At 37.5% G+C, this 25373-nt stretch overlaps 2 protein-coding genes across 2 annotated transcripts in view; both read right to left on the minus strand.

Moving 5' to 3' along the window:
- Positions 1-16986, minus strand: part of LOC110441813 (adhesion G protein-coupled receptor L3-like) — a 44078-nt gene extending 27092 nt beyond the window's left edge. Inside the window, exon 1 of the mRNA XM_021485070.1 lies at positions 16752-16986. Coding sequence (XP_021340745.1) covers positions 16752-16809 — 58 coding nt within the window. The 5' untranslated portion in view covers positions 16810-16986. The remainder of the gene's footprint in view (positions 1-16751) is intronic.
- A 3191-nt stretch (positions 16987-20177) lies between these two features.
- On the minus strand, positions 20178-25201 carry LOC110441817. Its single transcript, XM_021485083.1, has 2 exons — positions 24764-25201; positions 20178-21306 (listed from the first exon to the last, which is right to left on the minus strand). Exons 1-2 carry the CDS (start codon positions 25134-25136, stop codon positions 20669-20671), a joined length of 1011 nt encoding a protein of 336 aa, XP_021340758.1. The 5' UTR covers positions 25137-25201; the 3' UTR covers positions 20178-20668.
- Between the last annotated feature and the right edge of the window lie 172 nt (positions 25202-25373).

Genomic DNA, 25373 nt, shown 5'->3' on the forward strand with positions numbered 1-25373 from the left:
CAATGTTCATCATATGGTTCATATGTTAAACTTATTTTATCAAAAACGCTTTTAGAGTACTGTTTACATGTAAAACTTATTTTTAACTTCTGTAATTCAAAGTGGGTGCGCAGAATATAGAAAACACAACACAGGTGCATAAGAGTGCATTACACTTGAATTTGAAATTTAAGTTGAAAGTGATTTCCCTTAAAGTTCCCATACATATTATCTTCAATGGATATTCATGCAAGACAAATGTGGACTGGTCGAAACGTACACGCATCCTGTACGTCATACACTTCCGAAAGCATATTTATCAACGAAAATTGTAAAAAAAAAGATATGCATTATTTACGAACATGACTATTTTCGACAAACTCACTTTTGTATTAGTAAAATCGCATCTTTTTATACATGTATTTTAAAAAGCATATGATTGTATTGGCAATAGACACACAACCTGAAAGCGGAGTGATTGTCGACAAGCACACGTATTGCACTGTACCAGCACTAATGTATCATAAAGGTGTAATGTCCTTATACAACATCGGTGTAAATGTAACCCATAGCAATCAATATCATTATGACAATTAAAACACTATCCAATAGCTAGCGTCATTTCTCTTGTCAGACTTTCATATTTTTCACCAGCGAGGAAATTTAAAGTGCCAAGGCAATGAGGAGTATGTCGGACCTAAGTTTCTTTCCGTTATACATAAAAAAACAAAAGTTCGATAAAAACGGGTTCGATGATACTACAACAAACTCGGGTACAATTCCGTTTAAAATTCATTGGAATGCCTCGTATACGCAAAATATCCTTCACGTTGACAAAAAATAACGTAAAAATCATCGAATTTAAAACGGCAATGACTATCATAATGAGAAATAACTCTTGTTGCGCCAACGTACCTTGACCATATATAGTGTAATTGAGGAAGCAATCAAGGACTGTCAAACGTCCATCCATGTTAGTTAAATGTGAAATGGTTTGCTTGGACCGAACTCTGGTGACACGACAGTGAAAAGAAATATAATCTGAACATGCCTAATGTTACAAACGCTGAAATATTCAAATTGACGAAAGCAAATCGCCAGCAGCAGTGTCCATGCGTGCAGTCTCGATTTTATATATTGCCGTCCAGGAAGACACGACAGCGCAGTACGTATGTAACGCATAGCGGGAGTTATAATCTTATCTGATAAGTCAAAATGCGATTTAATCTTTGAAATATTAAAATAAATACCTCACTTTTTCACAAACTATTTTTTAATTATTTAGATTTATGTGTAATGTTTATATGGTACCTGATTTAATTGATGACTAAATAAGATATGGCATGTATGCAACACATTTTTATGCGAGATAAACTCAATCTCTGTTGTTAAATCGGACTTTTATCGAGTTTTTATTGCATGTTTAGAGGGTTTAACGCTAAATTTCCATTAAAACTGGTAAATAGTTTAACATCCGGGCATATACGTTTGTAGGACGGTTACACGTAACGAGGTTGCCATTCCGTTTTTAGACGACCGCCACTAGATCGGATTAGGACGCTTTCATACAATTGAGGTTAAACCGTTAGTATAGATACATGTACACGTGAACTGATTTGTCGTTAAAGATGGTATCGAGGTTAGTAGACAGCATTCGCTTGAACTGGTAAATTGAGCTGATGACGACGATATACTGTCCTGTCGTTAACGATGGTAACGTCACTATACCCGAATCGGGACAATGTTTAGATAAATATCAATGTTCTTGATACCATACTATCAATTCCAGAAATGTTTGTTCATTTTTCATCAATAGATACTATCCGCTTCTCATTTCTATCATAATTTGATATTTCGGGCGGGTGGTTCTATAAAAAAAAAAACGCGAAATACCATCAGAGTTACGCAGGCCCTTGAACCGGCGTGACTGTACCCTGAAAGGTACACTTCCGGTATTTTGGCAAATATCTGGGGATAAACGATCAATAGCAGAACATATGCACAGTTGAAATATTTTAGAGTCAACGAGGGTTTTGATTTTTTTTTTTCGCCAAAGCAGCATTACTTTTGATAAAATAGACTTTTTAAAATGATATTCAAATAAATAGCGTTGCGCGGCACGTAAATCAGGAAGGTCTTGGTTTGGTATTTACTCTTACCTTTAAATTGTCCATATAACGATAATCATCAGCCAATAAAGCTAAACATACAGTTAAATTATCATGAAAGTATTATCAAATGAAAACTGTATACATAAAAGTACTTCTTTGCATTGAATAACAATTTCTTGGGCATTTTTCCCAAAAGTGTCCCGTTTTGGGTACTGTCCCGATGTGGGTACGGTGACGGTACCGAGGTCAGAAATGTAGTGGAAGGCCAGCGTTAGAACTGAACGGTTACTCTGGTTTCATAAGGCACTGTCGTTAGAGCTGGTGAAAAAATCATAAATATATTCAATATATATAGGTTTTCCCCCCTTTTATCAGATGAGTGTTTGCTTATGATCCAGTTGAAGTCCTTGTTGAAGTCAGTAAACCCCAGTTTGGAATTATGCATTTGAACATGTAACAGTACAACGGTATTTGTACTGTAACGAGGTTATCAACAAACATAGCTGGTAACGAGGTTGCCACAAATCACTGACATGTCGTTATAACTGGTGCCGAGATAATATCACGGCACTATCACGTAATTTATAACCTAAATGTTGGAACCTTATCTTTCCATTTATTAATGAAACTATAAAATGGTGTAAATGTTTAAGCTATCTGAACCATTAAATTATACTTTCATTTCAAGTATCTGTGTATTAAAGTTAAGCTGTATACCACACGCCTCTTACTGATATCAAGTTGCATTTTTGGTTTAATTTTTCGCGTTTTCGTGTGTTTTTAATTGCATTGATTTAAAATGTCTAGATAAAAAATATGATACTATTTTGAAGGTTCTGCTACAAAACAAATTACAGTGGATAATACTTCAATGATAAATGCGAACCAATATACAAATTGTAGTACATGACAAAATAAAAAACACGTGATCATACTGAGCATTAAAATTTAATAATTATTTTTAAAGATTAAAAAATGATCACATGCAGATTTAGAAAAAGTATAACTTGAAATACCTGACGTAGATTTTAGTCTAGGCTTTCCGCTGGGCTTCACTTGGAAAATTTATCAAATAACGCAGCCTAGCGGAGATAGTTATCTATCGCGGACTTTTTTCTACGTCCATTCTTTATTGTTGTATGAACTTGATAAAGTGATATCGACCTAGAACGCAGATATTGACCTCATTTTCCTAAATTTAGATCCGTGTATTTCGTTCCTAAAGCACCCAGTTGGTTCTCACTATTTTGCTATCGTATATCTCTTGCTATCTAATGACATGAAATGTTAATAGAAAATTAAGGACTTTTGTCGAGGTTCATACATTGTTTTATTATACCTTCTGTTAAAATCTCGTAATCTGATTGGTTGAGAAAGATGTGAACATTTTCAATGTTACTTGCTCGTTTTACAAAGGTAAAGAAGACAGGGTGACATTCCAAAAAATATCACATGCGTCAAACGTATGCGTGCACGGTTCGTCCCAGTGCCAGGGTGTTATCAAATCACATTCATGGTTGGTTCATTCGACAACACATGGACCTTTAAAAATGGTGAAGTGGTGAAACACCTAAACATGACACTCGGTATAATAAAATAAAAATCACATTCATGAGAGGGCGATATTGCATATTTTCACCTCAAGGAAGCATTGTTGACCGAGGCAACACTATAATTTATATAATATGAACCTGATTGAGTTATATCAACCTAGGACGCAATATGTTCCAGTGCAAGACAGAAATAGAAACATTGGGTCGATATGCTATTCATTAAATAACAGCGAATCCGAGACCAAGGATAAGCCAATTAGAAACAAGGAAAACCCAAATAATTTGTATCCTATGGTACTAAGGTAGGTAATCCCGTCTAAAGATATTGGAAAAGTTACTAATTGTGTCATCAAAATGGACCCATTTTTTCCATAATGACGGACCAGATGAGGTCGTATCAGTACAATGGTAATGACAAACATAATTAAATTCATACTGGCCTGAAAATTGCTATTGCTGGTCAAACTATATCAGTGTGTACATGCTGTTCCGAACTTACCCTAAACCATGATATTCGAAGTAGTACTTTACCGCTTGACCACCGGAAGTACTATTTACAAAGGACTGTTGACACACGGGTCATTTCTATCGACCTACTGAAAGTCATTGTAATAGTAGCAACCATTGGGCGTCTTCTCAAAACGAGGGATCAGGTACACGTTTTGTCTTTGGAGAGTATTTAAAATGTCGGCTTTATCAATCCTGATAAAAATAATAAAATATTAATAGTAACGTAATTTTACTTTTCGAAATTGTATATTTCTTATCATTGTACAAAAGCTGGCATCGCCCATTCACAACAAAGACTAGATTGAAGGAAGTCAGTGTTTCGTCAAATTACCTAGGTTTAGAGATATCTCCGTCGTTCATATCAGAACTTGGGAGAATTTTGATGCATAATGTCTTTCCCTATTTTAACGTTGTATATGAAATAGAGTTGTGGGAATGTTTACTTCACCATTATCACACACCACACATGGAAGGTGTGATTGTGACACACGGAGGGTAATGTAAACCCAGCGGACACCAATCCAGGGTCCCGATGTGTAATGAACGAGATGCATACCGATACAAACAGGCTATATCATGGTCTACATGTAAGGCTGAGGGTTGGAGCTCTGATGATACCCTGGTTCCAATGATAGCTAGGCGGAGATTGAATACTTGGTCACTGTAAAATGGAAACTTTGTAAAAAAAAAAAATCTTAATTGAAAACCTGAAACTGCCAACAGCTGTTCCAAACTCGTAGCCTACACGATATATCAGAGTGCAAAAGTATAATCTTGTCACCAGATATATGTAAATTAAAGTGATATCCGGAAAAAGTTAGGTTTTAGGTATACAGCACTCCCGTAAGCATGTTACTCAGAAACGGTGAGATAAGCTTTGGTCGTAAAGCGTCGTATTGCTAACAGACTACAAATTCAAACCGCACGACGGCAACCATGACGGCGGGCAGAGGCAAACACAGGGGCAAGACACAGGAGGGCAAGACACGGGGGCAAGACACAGGAGGGCAAGACACAGGAGGGCAAGACACAGGGGGGCAAGACACAGGAGGGCAAGACACAGGAGGGCAAGACACAGCAATTAGTTTATTTAGTCAAAGAGGGCCAATATTGAAAAACAGGGGCAATTTGGGTAAAATATTTTAGAAAAAGAATTTTATAGTACAGGTAAAGATAAAGTCATATTGCAATGAGTGCAGTAGATCGATGTTGGTTTCTTGATCCGTCCTGTAAACCAGAGATACAGAGGATCACGTCTGATCAGACCCCGATTTCGACGGTTGCACTTAAAATGACCAAGCTGGACCACAGTGAAACTATTTATAGTTTTGAATTCTATCTGACAAGCTCTTAATTGCTCCCAAATTGCACGTAACAATTTATAACATTAAGTCTGATGAAATTTTATCAGTACAACAGGTTCAGATGGTTTTGTCGCATGGCGGTTTTTTCACTGATCTATATATAACAAATAGTTATGTCATGCTTTATCGATCGACATTAAAAATTATTTCCCCAGGGTATAGCAGATCGAAGGAAATAGTTCACTTTTACTTGCATCAATATTTCCTGTCCCTGTGATCTCGAAACTACGTGGGCCGAGTACATACAGAATGTTAAAAACCGACATCGGTCTGATATCTAAATTTTGACCGAAAGTGTATAAGATCTTGTGGTTCATCTGTTGGCAGACAACAAATCTCTTTCTCAGTCGGACTTTTTAAACGCATGGTTAAAAACCACAAGTTGAATTATCGGTGGCCTAATTATAAGCTGTTGAGAGATTTGCCACGTTGTGTGGTGCATCTTACACCAACTAACTAAAGATTTCTTGTCAGCCATGGCCACCAATGTGTGTGTGTGTGTGTGTGTTTGTTGCTAAGAACAGCTAGATATGTCGTAGTAATCTTGGTATATTTCAAATGGGCCAAACGAGCAGACGTACCAGAGACACAGACTTCGTCACTTGACAAGAAATGTTCCGAGTACCGAAATATACCATCAGACCATGAGAGAACTCGAATATCGTATACACCTTCATTCTGACCATAGATTGCCATCTGAATTATTAATTTTATAAAAAAAAACTGGAAAAGCATCTGTCCTTAAAGCACGACCAGAGCCAACTCGAGTTTCTATCCCCTGGTTTTCCTGACAGAACCCTTTTATAAGACAAGATATAGTTCGAATATCATCTGTCCCTCCAAGTATACCAGAGATGTTTCATATACCACATAGTTCTGGGACCACAGAGTAGTTTAGCGGGGCTCACGCATAAACATCGGATCTGTGGACCACAGTCGAGGACCACGCCTATCAGACCACAGTCGAGGACCACGCCTATCAGACCACAGGGAGATGTCCGGACTTCGAAATTACCGACTGGCAGGACAAGGACTTTTGCACTTGCTCCCTCAAGCCGACTGAACACTGACCAGTGAAAGTCGACGATAAATATGTCAGCCATCCAAAAGTACGATGCCGTGTAAATGACACCATGGGTAGCATCTGGTTCTAGACAATTTGTCGCATCTAACAAAGGCCGTGGCTATTTCATTAAGCTAAAATCTTAACCTTTGCTACTCACAACTAAGGATAGATAAATATCTTTCTTAAGATTTTATCTTTGGGCGTGGTAGGAGACATGGCAGATGTAAATTGGATAATAATAGATCAAGATAAAAAAAGACCATAGGAAAATACTGCGATAAGCAATTACGTCTTTTTAACACAAATAAGCTTGCTGGCTGTTCGGAAAGCATCGATCTGGACCACTAATCTGGAATGCGCCATCCCCTATCATAGTTAATTGTAGTTCGAAACCCTTCACACAGACAGATGTATTAAATGTAAACGACGTGTCATTCTCCATTTGTACACTAGTCGTACGTCACACTAGCGAGAGGACCTGCACTTGAACAGCGTATTGACGTTTTCCGCTCGCTACCGTAATTAGAGGGATTGAAGTGCGCAGTAGCAGTCAACTTCCGGCATAAGAATACATCAACAAGTTGAATGGCATCCAAATCCGGTCCACCTTGTTTACGAGTCTCTGAAGGAACAAGGTCACTCTTACTGGACGACCTTTTCTTGAAATGAAATTTTATTTTAGAATACTTATATACAAGAAATGAGTCTGTTCGCTTGTCATTGAAGGTAAGGTAATAATGTGATACATATAAAATATTTTCTTAAATTGAATATATCAGATTAAAAAATGTTGAAAATTGTTGAAAGAAGATAAGTGCACACGGGTAGTCCATGTGTTATGTTAATATAAATATAAAATATCGGATACAATAGATACTTGTCTATGCTTATTTCTAGCGAATAACAGTTGATGTTTTCTTATTAACAAATAAGACAAATACATAATTTTGAAACTAGAGCTTAAATTGTTCAGGCATAACTTTTTCTCAAATAAACCACATGTTGATTTTGGCCGTGATTTCAAAAACCAAACAACGGGTCGTTATTTTACAGGATGTTTCCGGATCTGCGCAAGCACACCACCAGTCGCACTGTGCGTCGTAAATCAGAGTGAAACAAGGGCCTTTTGATGGCAACTCGGTGATCAGAAGGTCAAATCAGGATTGCGGACGGCTGTACAGACACGGAGACAGTATCTAGTGTTGATGTATAGCTTATTCTCTCAACTAGATCAAAACAAAATCAGAAATCAACTGAGATTTTTTGGTATGTGTAATCTAATAATCTATGAGTTTGCCCGAGCGTTTTACGTCATATATACAATTATCCAAGAATAAATACGTCAATTTGTTTTGCAAAACTTCAAAACGAACGTCTGAGTAAGTCGATGTCAAGCTGTTGAAATACTAAAAATGTGGGTAAGATAGGAAGGGATGAGAGAGTCGATTTGAATTTCACGGGATAGGTGTCCTATGCAGACAAAACCTCCCTTGTTACCAAAAACGTATTTGTATACTCTTAAACCTTAACCATGTAATCCCCAACATTTATATACAAAAGGCGCTAAGATCTCTATTTTATGAACAATAGAAATAGTAAGAAGGTTTGATGATTTTGGTTTTGAAAACTGGCAAGACTGATAGTATTGTATAGTAATCCATGAAATATTTTGGTTAATGAAACAAATATAAAGGTGTTCCATTTTATGAAAAACAATGTTAACAGAAGGTAAACGGTTTAGTCTGTTTTGTTTGGAATTTAATTATAATTTCCCCTTTCTTTCGGTGTCTACTCGTCTTGCCGATTAGTCTTCCGGTTCGATGTCGTCTTATAGACATAATTTCAGTATCAGGTTTTCTTTTGCTTCAACAGTCATATTTACACCACATATTCAACCAACAACATTCTTATATATAGATATACCAAGTCTCAACAGGCCACAGTAAAATTTTACGCTAAATTGTCCACCAATCTTGTGTACTTCGTGACGTCACGTTACTATTGTAGTGTGAAGACATGTAATTGTGACGTCACGACGTTGATCTTTTGAATAAACATGAAGAGCCCTGTGAAGGGTGAAAGCAGCTGGTTTTTTAGTCGGTCGTTAATCTTATTTTATATATATATTTAAGGAATGATTTTTATTTTTTCAACATTTAGGAGGTCATAACAACAATGGGTTGATGGACATATTTTACATGAATCGCTAACGCGATTCATTCAATATGTCCATAAACCCATTGTTGTTATGACCTCATAAATGTTGAAAAAATAAATATCATTCCTTCTATTTACATTGACGAATCCTTTCAGTGGATCGATATAACAACGAATAAAACAAATAAACAGGGTTAGTTCCTGCTTATACACGGGTGCAACGCAGTGGCGAGCACAGTGTTTTTTCGCGGGGAAATGTGACACTATCGTGAGACATCTTAGCAACGGTCAACAACAATAACACAACAAAATGTAGTTCCATATTCAATGTCTATTTGTAGCACAGGACACGTGAATACGTGGATATTTCACCAAGCACAGTTCAATAATATTTTAAGATGTAAGATTAAGCATCTAGGTCGGTCGTTCCGAGTGAGTAGATTTTGTAGGGTATTACTACGCAGTGTGATCAGGTTACTATCAGTTCTCACGTGCTGAGATTCTATGAACACCTGTGTTATGCATTTATGAATGTAATTTTTGTCAATGGGTCTAAGCATACAGAATGTAAATATATATATATGTAAACGTATAATGTTACCACGAGAGTTTGTTTGGGTTCTTTGCCTTGTTTCGGACTCAATAGTGCACTTAACTATGTACAATTGGCTCCTTGGTACAATGGTTGCGGGTTTTGTTTCGACAACCAGATTGAAGTGTAATAAACGAAAACGAAGTGCGTTTTTCACCTGTTTTCTAGTAATGTCAATGTCCTATACAATCGCTATACAAAACTCATACATCTTAGACTTTGACCTAACGAAACATCAACTAATTATACTGTGTAGTTTATTACAAATAAGACAAAAACTAACAGAAAGGAGATGTCGTGTTATTAAAACAGAACAAACGACCGTATATTCCGAAGCACTTGACAATGTTATTCTCATAGGGTCTATAATTAAATGCTACAAGCTTTGGGATCTGAATGGGGTCAAGCAGCATCTTAATAAAAGTATTACTTGTGAATCCCGACGGCCTGTAACCAAAGTAGTCCACTGCGCGCGCCCCGCTCAGTCGGGGCGGGGCAGTGTCACGTGCCAGACAAGGAAAGTGTATTCTGCTCGATAGATAAGGTCCTTCAAGTAGGCTTTGTCACCAAAGTCGAGAAGATGGCGGTAAACTGTGTCTCAGCAGTACTACGCCGCTTTACGATATATTGAGTCGGCGTTTGATGTATGTCACGTGGATATATAACAATAGGCAAAAGGACGGAAAGCCCCGTACTTCACTTTCAAACAGACAGCTAATTAGTTTTAGTTTACCACACGATATAATCTCGAACCCTGATTGGAAAACAACATGTGTATGGCGCTATCATTTTGTTACTGTTCGCCGTGAGAGGCGTTTTAATTACGTCGTGTACTGTTTGTGTCGTCTTCGGCATTTTAGCACACATTAGCATATACCGCCCTAAACGCTATTTGTGTTGTGGTCAGCTATATCCATGTATGCGAATCTAATCATGGCAAGCCGACAAGGAAAGATTTTCTTCTCGCTACTGTACGCCAAGTGTTCTCCTTACATTAACTTTTAATTTGACGTAATCAAATAAATGCAGGCATAATAATAAAATGTACATAGCTTATTTGGAAAAAAAGACTGCAGAGAGTTTCAAAGGTTTGCATGCGTATACTGCATGCTGTGATTCTTTTGAACTAAGCAGGAAAATCTGTAAAATTTACAAAATTGATAACCTCTACTCGACATTTGTCTAAGTCTTTAAATCGACTTCAAATACTCCCGACCACCTATCACGGATTACACGTACTGCACGCGTAAAGTGCACGCTGTATATGGTTAATTTCGCCTGCGGATTGTTACAAATATTCCCTTGTATACCTCCACACTCTCCCCATGTCTCTTTTTGTCTCTCTATTCTCTACGTGTGTATCTGTCTGTCATTGTCACACACTCTGTGCTTCTCTGATTTTCTGTCTCTATTCACCTCTATTACTTTGTCTCTATAACTTGCTTATTTCTTTCTCTTTTTTTTCCTGTTTATCTCGCCTTTTAATTGTCTATCTCTTTGTTTTATCCCTTGTTCTGTTTACAGCCGGTCCCAAACCCTAATATTATCGTTCGTTCTGTGTTTCAGTCACTCACTGTCTCTGTTACTCTCCGTTCTTCTATCTTTCACTCTGCTTTTCCTTCGCTCTATTTCTTCGTTGTCCTCACTCGGTCCCTTACTCTTATATTATTTCTTCTCTCTCTCTTGTTCAATCACTCACTGTCTCTGTTTCTCTCCGTTTCTCTATCTTTCACTTTGCTTGTCCTTCGTTATGTTTCTTTTGTCTCTTCTTTTGTCGCTGCCCCTTATCCTGCTGTGTACATTGTTTTTCTTTTCTTAATGTTTCCGTTTTTTCACTCTCTGTAGCGCGTTCTATTACGTTATATTTATTGTTTTTCATCTGATAGTTTTATTATTTGTTTGCTGTTTTGTCACGTCTGTCTGTCTGTTCCTTTTTTGCTTTTGTTATGCTAATGTGTTCGTTTTATTTGATGTTTTTATTATAACGTGAATTTGTTATTAGCTGCTTGTCATCTTATGGTAATCTCTTTGGTACCGGAACATATTTTATGTGCGTATACAATTTTGATTACATCGATAGAAATTTTGTACATGCCGTCAGAAGCTTCAGTAATTTTCACTCAAGTGTTACAAAAAAACATTATCTGATGTCGATTGCGTATTTGCCAAAGAATAAAAAAAAGAAAATGTGTAAAAAGTGTCTAGTGTTTAGCTTCATTTACGTCAAATCTGGTAACAACGGTGATGATTAGAGTATGATCCTGACGGCGTCCATGTAATCCCGGCAAGCTATCTCGTACTTTCTCCATGTCAAGGTCAATTGGCATCTGGCATCACAATTACTTGTTCACTAGACAAACTAACGCATAAGTTCATGATATGGACCTGTCGAGGTTGATATGTGGAAAGCTTCAATAGATCTCATCACTGCAGTGTTATTCATTGGCGACACACATTTCGTGTCAATTATACTCGGAAATGAACACTCCATATGGGTGTACATCTTATGTCTGATGGTTGTTTAAAGTGTAGTTTGAATAATTGATGTAAACATTCTAACAGAGCGGGAAATTAATAATGACGGGTCAGTTACTTACGTAAATATAGCATAAAATAATAAGGTTTATAAAAACATTTTCTTCATGCCTCCATTCCTAGTGGACAAACAACTATATCTAATGAATGACATAATTAATTGGCCGAGTTCACTTATATAATTAATAATGTCGGCAGCAAATAAAAGAGAGTTAGATGTATTAGCCTAGTTCAGTGTATGGTCTATTATGTTTGGGAGACCAACTATCTTTAAAGTCATTCCTTTTGACAATAAAAGACATTTTAGCTTTCATATCAAAATATAAGTGTATAGGAGTTGTTCCATTATAACAAGTCTCAGAAATACATGCGCAATAATGATTTATATACTAAAGAAGTCTGGGCATTGAAGGTAGGCGCTACACATATTTCTGATGTGTTTAGTCCATGTGGTTTGCAGTAGAAAAGAGTCAGGCCTCGAGATCTGATTTAGGGCGTCGACAGTGTTACTAAATGTCTGACAGCTGGCTAGGTTTGTACCCTACTTCACGCGTCACTGATGTGTATGTACATAGTCCGGTCACCATGCCGTATGGTTTCACATACGTTAATGTTCGACAGTAGCTTCGTTACTTCCGGTGTCAACAAAGATAAACCATACGTGTGTTGCCCTTTGAGTATAACGAGTATATGTTCTATGACAAATCTAAACATGGGGTGAAGGAAGAATCTTTAATAGAAGTGAAAGTAACTGGTTAGTGCTAGTTGATATTATGGTGATCCTATAATTGTCATACATCGGTCTAGTTCAGTCTTCCGGTTATCAATAGTATTGACCGTTTAATGAACCATTTAATTACCATCTCATTTCCCTTGTATAGAAACAACAACTCCAACATTATCTATGATTCTGTACCCTCACTAACAGCATTTTCAATTGTCTTCTCTGTGATTTCCCAATCCTCTCTCGTTCGCTTTCTACCTTGCCCCCTTTCGTACTCTTTATCTTCATCTTCTTAGCTTCCTCCGTCGATACCGACGATTACGGAAGTCGGTCTTGTGTTTGTGCATTAATTATTATGTACAGTGATTTTTTATTATATTTTTATTATTTGCTATCAGATAAAATCAGGTTAAAAGAAGTGAGTGAGTGTTAGTTATGTTGTAGGTTTTGTATATGTTCGGTTATGTTATATGTGGTGCATGTCCTAATTCTGCTAGTGTTTCTGATTGGATTATTGTTTTGGATAGGAGGTTCCACTGTATTATGGTGTATGGAAAGAATGAGTGTCTGTACGTGTCTTTGGATGTGTAGATATGTCTGTAACTACGGTCGTGTCCTTGACGTGTTCTGGTGTCTGCCGGGATGAGATTGTTAGTGTTATTGCTACTTGTTCTTGTTCTGCGTGTGTGTAGTGTTGGCCATTGCAAGTTGTGTATCATATCTGTGACTGAGCTTGTGTTATGGTATTTGTTTAGGACATATCGTTTAGGATATTGTTTATGACTCTCCCCATACTGCCCCTCCCTGTCCCCTATCTCCACATTTACTTCCCCATCCCAAAACAGCAGATTTCTGTGCACTCTTAATTACTGGTCTGTATTGTAAGTAGGCCTAGCAAATCTCTCCCAATTCTGATATCCGCCCCTTCACAGATAAATATCTAACCACGGCTTAGGGAACGTTCGAGAGCCAGTATAAAACCCGGATAAAACTTCAATTACTGTCACTGAAACTTCACCAAACATAAATACATCACTTTCGGCTCTCACATGATCGCAATAAAAGAAACACCAAAAAGATGAATAATTTTAGTTTTTCTCTCTCTCCTGTTGATGGGTTTGATGTATCAAAGGCTCTACTGTCACGATACACTGCGTGAAATCCGCTCATTTAGACAAAATTGATGGGATTAAAAATCATTGCAGGCGCCGCAAATAAAACCACATATACTGGATGTCAAAGCTGATACCATTCCAATATATACATACAAAAAAATACGATAGCACAACAAAAACAGCAATTTAGAAAGGAAAAGTGTTACGATAAAATGATGTGGAGAAAGAAATTCGGTCGACTTTGTACCGTGATAAGTTATCAAGCCGGAGACTGATTAAAGCAAGACTGCGGGCTGTGTCAGGGTGCATCCGTGACCCTCACCTCACTACCGCCAAACACAGTCGTAAAAACCAACACAGAAACAACGCAGGCCACCAGTGTTCGCGGTAATAATAAATGCACTATTGTTCACTGGAGAGACGCTTTCTCTATATTGTCTATTTGGAGAGGGCTTGCTGGGGAGGGGTTAGTGGGCGTCGAATCGAGGAAAGGAATGAGGCGATACGAAGAGTAAAAAGTGAAAAAGTAATAGGGAAATGAGAATACATGAGAATAGTAGGGAAGCGAATCAAAAGAAGGGAAACAGTAAGAGTTAAAGGGAAGAAATGTAGGAAAAGAGAGAACAGAAAAAGTAAAACATCATGTGTATGTGTAAGGGGGGCAGCGGGGGGAGGGGGCAATGAGCTGAATGCGGGGGAGTAAAGGAAGAAGAGAACGGAAAGAGTAAGCGTCGAGGGGAGTGGAGAGAGAGAGAGAGTGGAGAGGGGAGGGGACAAAAAGAGAGGGAAATTACCTAGAAATGGAAGAGGAAGAGGAAGAGGAAGGAGAAGATCACGAGGAGGGGGAAGGGGGGTTAGAATGAAAACAAGAAAGAATAAAAGGAATTAAAAAGGGAGATAACAGAAGGAGGGAGAGGAGAGTAGGGAGAGAACGGGAGGGATTTGGAAGAGAAACGAGGGAGTATGGGATTCTGATGGAAACACATATCTAGAGAGGTTTGGTTTTATTTTGTTTAAAGTCCTATTAACAGCTAATGTCATTGAAGGACATGTGTGTGTTGTGTAAACGTATATGTGTGCCGGAGACAGGGTATGTTTGAGTAATCTAGAGAGGAGGAAAGGAGAAATGAGACAGCATGAGATGCTGGGAAGTGGGTGTTGTCGAGGGAGGGGGTCAGGGTGAGGGAACAGGAACAGGGCTGGTTTTGCAACGCACCGTTTTTTGGTAATATATATACATGCCATTCCATATAATGTGTGCTTTACCATGTTGGCAGAAATTGCTTCTCGTAAATCAAACATTTTAAGTACGGCATCTGTTTGGTTTTTGTGTCTGATCCTCTAATATATCACGGGTGATGTGACATAAAAACCGAACCAACTTGAGTCGCTTTACACTTACAAAACGTCACATCTGACATTTAACGTCTTTAAGGCCATTACATTACTTTCCCCTTTGGATAACATAATAAAATAAGAAAATTGTAATACCAAACGTTCCAACAAAGACTTATATCAGGATTACACAGTCCTTTACTGGTTTTAGTCCTAGTTTAAATCTGGTGATAAGTCAGTCTTTGTATATATATATATAATTCATCTAGTGGTGCTTGGCTTTGTTTTAACAGTGCCACACATACGGCAACGAACACATACGTAACGCCACGTTACTGACGACACGGGTCATATTGGTACATACGTCGCCTACCTCAATTAATCCCTTGCTATAATCGGACCACACGGACAGATCTGACAACTCGAAAGTCAACGACACACAGAGCTTGGTAATTAAAGTTATTCTTATCAGAAAATTACTGGAGAATAATACCTCATAGACAACGCTCGTTGGGCGACAACTGTTGATGCTGCCCCTCCTTTTTGTTAGACCCCCCCCCCCTGTGATCTGACACTACGGACCGTTACGTGATGCCGAGGGTAACATTTTCCCTAAGATATCGTTATAATCTAGATAGCGAACGTTCACTGTCGAGTTACTAAATTGCCTCCACTCAACAACACTTCATGTCAGGCGCTCAGGCGACAGTTAAGAAACTGGAGAAAAGACCTCAAAGATAAGCCGATTAAAAATGACGTCAATAACAATTTCCATGGTAAAATTGTTTTTAAATTGTCTTGAGAAAATGTTAGTGAAAGGGACGTTACATTATATTTATACCTAATTAAGATAACCAGAAGACATGAAATAAACTTGAGATATTTGACCATTCTATGGAAGTGATTTCTGTGTAGATATAGCATACGTATGGACATTTGTAGCTTTAGTCGTATGGCTTCATTTTTATCTTTTATATATATATACCGCGCGGCTGGAAATCATATCGTACTTGCTGTTGTCAATCTCACAACTGAAATGAATTGTGCAAATGTTGTTTCAATCATCAGGGCAGGCTGCATTTATATCCACAATATACACCACACACATGTGTTTTCCGTAACTGACATTAAATACACGATACAGGATGCCTGAGTCTAGTCAATGAAAACACTGACGCTTCAATAATTACTGAATATATCTGTGATCATTTCGGAAAATGAAAGTTATTTTTTAACCGTTAGTGTGTCATCTTGTAAATGATGTGAAATATTAGTTTTCGATGGCATTTTAATTAACTTAGAATGGAAAGTTCTGTTGTATGTAAATAGCAAACATAAAGTTCATGATGTTGCTATAAATTCCGCGGTAAAACCAATGTCAATAGCTCCATTTTGCATGAATTGACTTTTTTATAACTAACTAACGGCTAAAACGGAAATCTAACATCGAAACGGAAAAAAATCCACGCCCTTTGTCCCTCATTTGTTGATGTACGGCTTTGTGCATCGTTTTACTAATTAAAATGAAAAAGTTGGACCACACGTTAACTGATACACACGGGACATCAAAGTACACTAAAACAGAGCATGGGTTTTATAATAAAGTTACAATTACTAGTGATATGTTTAGCAACAAACTCATCAGAAGTTCTTAGCATTCGTTAGTAACCAGAAATAAATAAATAATAAATAGCAATTTGGGTTACTTACCAGAAATCAGAACCAAGGAGTAAAGAAAAACGCACAAAATCGACTTCATATTTTCCATAAGATGCTGACCGTAGCCCTAGTCGAGTTGTAATGTGTATACATATGTTCAGCCGAGTCTGGGATGGAAAATGAAAGTCACGTGACATTCACTGCCTGCGATCAGTTACGGAATATATTTAAGTGAAAACACGAACAAACAGTTGACATCTTAAGTGTGTTTACAACCTTCGAGTTGAGATCGAATGTCCAAAAGGGTACTGCAAAAACATATACAAAAAGTGTTACTAACACCAGAGGGCGTGGCTGTGTTTACGACATGACTCCGCCTAACGGAACTACACTGAACTTAAACGAGGATAGACGAACTTCAAAACCCAACAATACATTAGTATTGTTTTTTGTCTCTGATACAAGACAAATACAATCTGTTGTGGCTTCCATCTGAAGGCGCCAGCCGCCGACATCTGTCAAAATTTAGATTACAAATTCCGTGAAATAATTAAATAGTGATCGGCTGATCGTTAATTATATTGCATTAAAACATGTCGTATCTCCAGCGCTTTGTTAATATAAACTTATGACGAATTCTTTGATGATCTTTACAATGTTATTAAATATTTACGGTACTGAGGTGTATACTTCATCCCGCATTACAAACACGACGAGGCTGTTCCATTTCATGAAGCCGTTGAACAAGCAGTATCCGCTATATATGCCATAAAACAACCCTAATTTACATTATGTACGAGTAACAGTCTGACTTTAGATCTCCAAACACTTCATATTTTTTATACGTCTCTCTATTTCCATCATGGAATATTCAAGAAAAATACTTGACTTTCACCATTATGATGTGTTTAATGAACGATGTAACCTCATTTTGCTATGTCTTATTACAAACAATCGCCTCCCTAAGTAGGGAGGTTTGACCCTATGGATTTTAACGTGTTACTGACGTGATTGTTGGCCCCTGTATAATATCAAATTTCTTTATTTTACAACAATTATGAAACAAGTTATTTCAACTTATATTAATTACTCTTGTTGGCCCGGATGTTAGCACGCGGGGGTCTTAATGTGGGAGGAAAACCGAAGTACTCGGAGAAAACCAACGTGGTCGGGCAGCTGACCCCAAACCTTTTCACGTCCGATCAGGAAATCGAACCGTGCCTTGGTGAAAGGCAAGTGCGCTATTTCCTGCATTACCACCCGACCACCCCTTTGGTGTTTGTTAAACCACCTTTTTTGTTTATTTAGCCCAAAAGTTGTCTGTTAGGCGTATTTCGTGCCGATAAAGCCACTTGGCTATATTAAATCAATATAGTGTCCCATAGACCCCTCTTGTGTCAGTTATGCCCCTTGGCTTCTATTATTTCCCTTCGGTGCTTATTAGACCACTTTGGTGTTATTCAAGTCCATTTTGGTAAATATTCACATTGCCTTCCTGTTAGTTTTGGTGTATGCTTATCCCAATCATTGAGGCTCAATTATATTTCGTTTGATGTCTGTTAGAACGTAAAGCGTACACGAATGTGGCTGTTACGACTACATTTACTTCCGGAGAGCACATGGTTGCTCATGATAACCTGTCGGTTCCTGCTGTCGCCTTTTCGTATAGATTTTGAGTTCCGACTTCGTCCGTAAGTGTTGACATCGTTTTTTTTTCGTTCCTGTGTGTTGACGTTGTAATGTAATTTGCCCCGGCATAAACAGAAGGGACCTGGATAAATTCACCGTTTTCAAAATATGGATGTGACGTGTGACGATCATTCCGTCCCTGATGAAACGCTAAGACCAAATGTTTGGATCTAGAGTGACCTATGATTATATATATTGCATTACGTTCATTGCAGGAACATATGTTGAATCTGATGTATGTATTCCTTATGTGTTTAATCTGATGTATGTATTCCTTATGTGTTTAATCTGATGTATGTATTCCTGATGTGTTGAATCTGATATATGTATTCCTTGTGTGTTAAATCTGATATATGTATTGCTTATGTGTTTAATCTGATGTATTTATGTATTCATTATGTGTTTAATCTGATATATGTATTCCTTGTGTGTTTAATCTGATATATGTATTCATTATGTGTTTAATCTGATATATGTATTGCTTATGCGTTTAATCTGATGTATTTATTCGTTGTGTGTTGAATCTGATTTATGTATTCCTGATGTGTTTAATCTGATGTATTTATTCCTTGTGTGTTGAATCTGATTTATGTATTCCTGATGTGTTGAATCTGATATAGGTATTCCTTATGTTGATGTGTGTTGACTCTGACATATTATTTTCTTTGTGTGTTGACTATGTGTGATGTCCCTCTGTGTTGGCCCTTTTACAATTTTTGTATTCCTTTACCGTCTATGTGACATATTTTCTCTGAGTGTTGTCTATGTTATATGTTTCGTTCGTGTGTTTTTGCGCTATTATATATATTGTCCTTGTATGTTGTCTATGTTATATGTTCCGTTCGTGTGTTTTTGCGCTATTACATCAATTTTCTCTGAGTGTTGTCTATGTTACATGTTTCGTTCGTGTGTTTTTGCGCTATAACATCAATTTTCTCTGAGTGTTGTCTATGTTATATGTTTCGTTCGTGTGTTTTTGCGCTATCACATCAATTTTCTCTGAGTGTTGTCTATGTTACATGTTTCGTTCGTGTGTTTTTGCGCTATCACATCAATTGTCTCTGAGTGTTGTCTATGTTATATGTTTCGTTCGTGTGTTTTTGCGCTATTATATATATTGTCCTTGTATGTTGTCGACATTATGCATGTTTTGTCCTTATGTGTTGCAGGTTATGGGTCCTGTTCTCCGGCAGAGACAAACCAGAGTTCGTGCTACGTGCTGGTCTTGCTTGACGTTCAGCGTTAAACGGGTAGAGCTAAGAATATAACAGGCTTGATTATTGTGCGTGTTGCCTTGGCATGATATTTTACTGAAGTAGCATTCTGCAGTCGGCATTAAATCCGCGCAACGACAAAGAGGCAAATACCCCATCATATCGCCTCAAGTACATACACATTCACCATACACACGGATGCGCGTCCTAAAACACTTTATTCAATAAAGTAATAGACTAGGAATCGTAACGACGGTATGCATTACTACACTTTTCAATGCCTGTTGGCGCTGTGGTGTATTTTCCCCTGTGTGTTTATGTGTATTGACGCTGTATTATATTTTGTTATTATATGTTGCCGTTGTTATGTGAATTGTTCCACGTTTTTATCTACGCTTGGTCGACTTTTTCTCATTTTTTTGTGTGTTGACACTTAGCCTAATTTGTCTACGTGTTTTGACGTTATTTTGTACAGTTTGTCTTTGTTGTGTTGACGCTGTTTCCTGTTTTGCTAAGTTGATGTTTTCGATATAACCAGCAAATCAGAAAAAACAATATGAACAAATTTGTTTATTAATAGATATCATTCTGACACAAGCATATAACACTTTTTTAGATTAATACAATGTATGCTTCTTTCTTTCATAGATTTTTGTACAATATAGTAATGCACTGTTGCTACAGTATTAATAATCATTGTATTTACCAGAGAAGGGATGATATTTATCTATACACTGGTGATAAAACGTGGCTATGATGTATGTACTGTGTCATTGATAAAAATGGTATACTAATATAAGTACGCTATTCTTTTTATAGTACGTCTGTCCACGATCAATTAAGTGGTATCTGAATATTTTTTTAAGATGATAATTCTCGTGGCAAGATTGCATATATTCTTAAATAGAAGTAACTGTTTGAGTTTAAAGATATTATTTGGTATTTGTGATGTGTGATAAGTACCCAGCGTGATATTTCAGTAAATAATTTAAATAGACCCCTCCAAACCTGCCCTTTCTCCCCCGATTTCCTCCTTCAAAGCTCCACTGATGACGCTCACACACATCACTGTTCTCCGTACTTGTTTTTCCATCTTGTCCCATTCACTCCTTTGGACAATGGACCGATAGGTGGCAGTTTTACATTTCCGAGTGAACACCAGGTAGAGCCACTGTCTTCTGGCACTTCCGGGTTGGTGGTAGTAGAATACTGTTTTGTTGATGCGTCTAACCGACACGTCGTACCGACAATTGACGGGAGTTTAAAAACACTTTTTTCATTTTTCTGGTCATAGTCTTCAGATTTCTGTTCGTTTTCAACAAGTTTCGGTAGTTTGAAGGACATTGTGGCGTGCGTTTGCCCCATGGAGTTGCTGTTTTGCTTTGCTTTCTTTGTTGAAGCTCTAAATCCTGGTCGGTATTCTGTTTTATCTAAATATGTCAGCCTCGATTCAAGATTCATGTTTTCTCTTGCAGTGATGATATTAGAACAATTCACACCAAGAATGACCTCACTGACTTTTAAATTGGAACGCTGCGCACCTCCACCACCGCCACGAGGAACGCCTCTCAGGGGAGGTAGCTCGTACGTAAACTTGCTAGATTTAGCGCCATGTTCCTGCAATTGTTCCCCACATGGTATGATGATATTGGCCTTTTTTTTGTCCTTTTTCTTGGCGCGCTTTTTGGTATTGTTGTTGACGTCTGCAACGATAAGAAACAAAAGGATGTCTGAGATTATTCACGAGAAAAGCGTAGTTTTATAATAGTTGGGTGTCTGTAATCCTATAATAATTGTATCTTTGTGCATTATAGTCATTTATAGAGCAACATTCATTCAAACTTTGTTATACCGAGAACTCATTCAAACATCACACCATGCATATAGCCAGAATTTAAGTAAAACATTTCCTTCATCTGTCCAAATTCACTGAACCAAAATATTAACGAAGTCCCATGTTATGTACTAATAGGCCATGTACATATTTGAACCATTGTATTTCCAAAAATATATATACATGAAGCTATTTAAGCTACATGCGTTCTGACCAACATAATTCAATGCTTCCGACCTCTTGTCCACCGGTTTCTGGGAAGACAGTTTTATGTTTATAATTATTATTATTATTAATAATAATAATAATAATAATAATTCTAGGTTCTTATATACCGCTTTATCACAATTTAGTTGGTAGGTCGTCTCAAAGCGGTTCACAAATTATTATCTATGGTTATAGGGCCTTTGCAACCAGCCAATATCGTTCTCAAAACCCTGGGGAGCATACAGCCGGTGCTGCCATTTCGGCGCTCACAGCTAGCATTCTACAATTCTAGCACTGCCCAATCACGTACTGATTTACAGCTGAGTAGACTGGAACAAGCAGAGTATAAAAGTATCTTGCTCAAAGATACAACATAGTGCCGTGCCGTGCCACGAACCCACAAACGTTCGGTCACGAGCCCGGCGTCCTAATACTATAGACTACCGCGTCTACTCTATTTATCAGAGGAAACCCTGCAATGAAAGTCAGAAGACGTCTGGTGACATTGTGATCGTTTATTCTTTATACAAATCATGAAGATATTTTTTAAAAGTCTGTTGACTTCCATTGAGTGATTTCTCCATGATAGACACGAATTGTCCTCACACTAACCGATTGGACAAAAGTTAGAAATAATGACTTATTTTGTATCCCATATATTATGTGAAGTTTTCATATGTCGAAGTTTAAAAACGCCACGTTTATAGACAAAGGAACACCTATATTTAAAAATAAACAAATACTGTAAACAGACTTATTTGAGCACACTCAAATTTTAGCGCATTATCACATTTAACGGTTTATAGTACTTATGAACTGTAGCATTCACAGCATGCAATAGATAACAACATTCATGAACTTCAATTGGCGCATCGATAATTAAGCGCAACATTTAAAGCACGAAAAGCGCCAAAATCAGACTACCGCTAAAACATGCATGTTTAAAAGACTCATGAAACCTGAGAGAGAAAATACAACGGGGCTAGACCGAGATTCGAACCAATGACATCCAAACCCTAAGCTGAAGCTCTAACCAATTGAGCTACCTGGTCACAGATCCGGCCAAGTCCGCTACTGTACAATATGCCTATTGACCGACATTACTCCAAAGTTGTAAGATTTATTCTCCGGTTGGACCATAGAAAACGGGTTTCATTTGAGGAACTTGCCTCGTTAAACATGCTATATGTAAATCATAGAGTTAAACAGCTTCTTCTCAATCATGTTTTTAATATTCATCATCAGTGCTGTCCAAAGTATATGAACAAAGGTTTTATTAGAAATAACAAATAACAAATCTCGTTTTACAAGATCTTGTGAACACAATGTTTTAGAACAATCTATTAGGGGAGCTGAGTCCTCGACTTTTTTCTATAATGGAATCAGAGATTGGAATTCTTTACCTAGGTCAATCAAATGTCTACACACACAAAAAAACATCAATTTGAACTTCCGATTAAAACATCACTTAATGGAAATAGCGAAAATGGAACATCAAAACGAATATGTCTTTGTATAATATTTGATTATCCTCTACCACTAATTATTGTATTCATTATAAGAACCATCCCATCATCTTGACCGGTTGCTAATATTTTTCCAAAGCACCCCATTGGAAATAAGTTTTTTCAAAACTTTCATGGGCCATCCTAGGTAAAAGATTACCAGTTCAAGATTAATCACTGTCTGTACCGCCAACATTGTATATGGTACATACAAACTGTGATAATACTACTACCTAGTGCTAAATATATGCTTTTTACTTGAAATAATATAATTTTTAGTCATATGCATTTTGTAATATCTGAAGGTTAGTCTTTTATCAAATACCATTCTGTGATCTCAATGCTTGTGTTAAGTAATTTTATGTCTGCCATGTATCTTTTACCTGAATAAACATTAGTATTATTATATAAACTTATTGTAATTAGTGACCAATATAGATTAGATTTAAATGAACCTATGACGAATGTAATTATTTCAGAATTGACGTTCGAATAACCGACAGCTGACTGGCTTTAATCTCTAATTTATATTGAAAAAGAAACACAAATTTGACACTAATCTAAAGTTTAGTGAACATGTAAACCTGTCAGTAGCCAAACAGAAATGTAGGAATGATTTTTAGGACCTTTAGCTGTGTAAACAAGGAAATGTTCATAACCCTATATAAGCCTCTTGTAAGGCCGTATCTAGAGACCTCTGTTGTAGTCTGGGCACCCATGCTTATAAAGGATAAAATATCTATTGAAAATGTCCAAAGGAGAGCCACAAAACGTGTCCCTGGTATCAAAGACCTATCCTACTATCCTGAAAGACTTAAGGCTCTTGGGCTACCCACAATGGAGTACAGGAGACTCAGGTCAGACATGGTGCAAACTTTTAAGTTAATAAATAGGATAGATAACATCAAAGACGACTTTCTAAAAATCAATGTAACCAGAACAACCAGCGGTCACAATCAGAAACTAGAAAAACTAAGGTGTAGAAGTAATCTGCGTGGCCACTCGTTCAAATTAAGAATTGTAAACAACTGGAATGGTCTCTCTGATCAAGTGGTAAATGCCCCATCTCTGTTTTCCTTTAAGACCAGGTTAAATAAAAACTGGATAAATCACACCAACAAGTTTGAACCAAGCTTTTACTAACTAGCTGGGGTAACACATACAGGCTTCTCTAATGTCAAATTTAAATTCAGTATTTTTTAACCCATGGAACCTTTTAATATCTATACTTCCTAGTATAGCCCATTGACATGTCTGTGACTAATTAACCACAATGTGTGTATCCATACTAAATAGTAAAACAACTCTCTATTATCATTTTTTTGAGACTTGTGATCTATACAGGCCGGTCAGTCCTGTTTTATAACTGAATACTCTTATTTTATATAAATCAGGATGCAACTTTTGTTACTACCCACTGCACATGTACATAAATTTCACTAGTTTTAGAGAAATAAAGTCCTCTTCAAATGCCTCCAAATGCAACCGGAAGTGAAGTGGACGGTATTAAGAAGCACCTCAAGAAGCGACTAGACGCTTACAACGGTGTCACCTGCAATGAACCAATGAACCAACAAATACGGAGTGCTCCTCTCAGCTAAGCACTTTACTCACCCCTTCGTTTGGTGTTGATCTGAGATGTGGTCAGTAGAGCTGACCAGGGGTTGTTGTCTGGACATGTCAACGGATTGTGTCCATCACCACTTCCGGGAGTTGAAATGACCGATCTGATGTACGTGGTCTTAGCTTGCCCGCAACGTGACACATTACTCTCCTCCTCAAATGACATGTTTGTTTCTAAGATTCGTTTTCGGGAATTGCGGGAGTACGACAAAGATGGGTCAATGTAAGCTTGACCTGGACTGTATATCTTGTCCGCACATAGATCAGGTTCATTGGTTGCGTTCATGCACAGATCACCATGCGCGTCCCCACACATATAGACGTGTCCGTTCGTACACATACATGTATCTCCATGTCCGTCCATATATTTGGCTATGGCGATATCTCAATACGGACGGACTGCATCAGGCGGTAGCTATGGAATGGTTTAGGATAATGTAGCAATGTGACGTCACAGTGTTTTTGACGTCACGGATTTGTTCTACATATCGACGTATGACGCCAAAACAGATACATGCAGAGTTGTGCAGCATAAAGGCACCTATGTCGTCACATTGAAAACCATTTTTTAGGTGGTTTAAAAAAATCTAGAATGGTAAAG

The sequence above is a fragment of the Mizuhopecten yessoensis genome, unplaced genomic scaffold, assembly GCF_002113885.1.
Source record: "Mizuhopecten yessoensis strain PY_sf001 unplaced genomic scaffold, ASM211388v2 scaffold716139, whole genome shotgun sequence".
NCBI classification, from domain to species: Eukaryota; Metazoa; Mollusca; class Bivalvia; order Pectinida; family Pectinidae; genus Mizuhopecten; species Mizuhopecten yessoensis.

What these genes read in the sequence shown, in the direction of transcription:
- LOC110441817 (XM_021485083.1), bottom strand. Translation starts at nt 25,136, where the DNA reads ATGGACGGACATGGAGATACATGTATGTGTACGAACGGACACGTCTAT. An exon ending in GATCAACACCAAACGAAGGG is followed by an intron (nt 21,307 to 24,763) that starts GTGAGTAAAGTG and finishes TTATCGTTGCAG; the next exon opens with ACGTCAACAACAATACCAAA.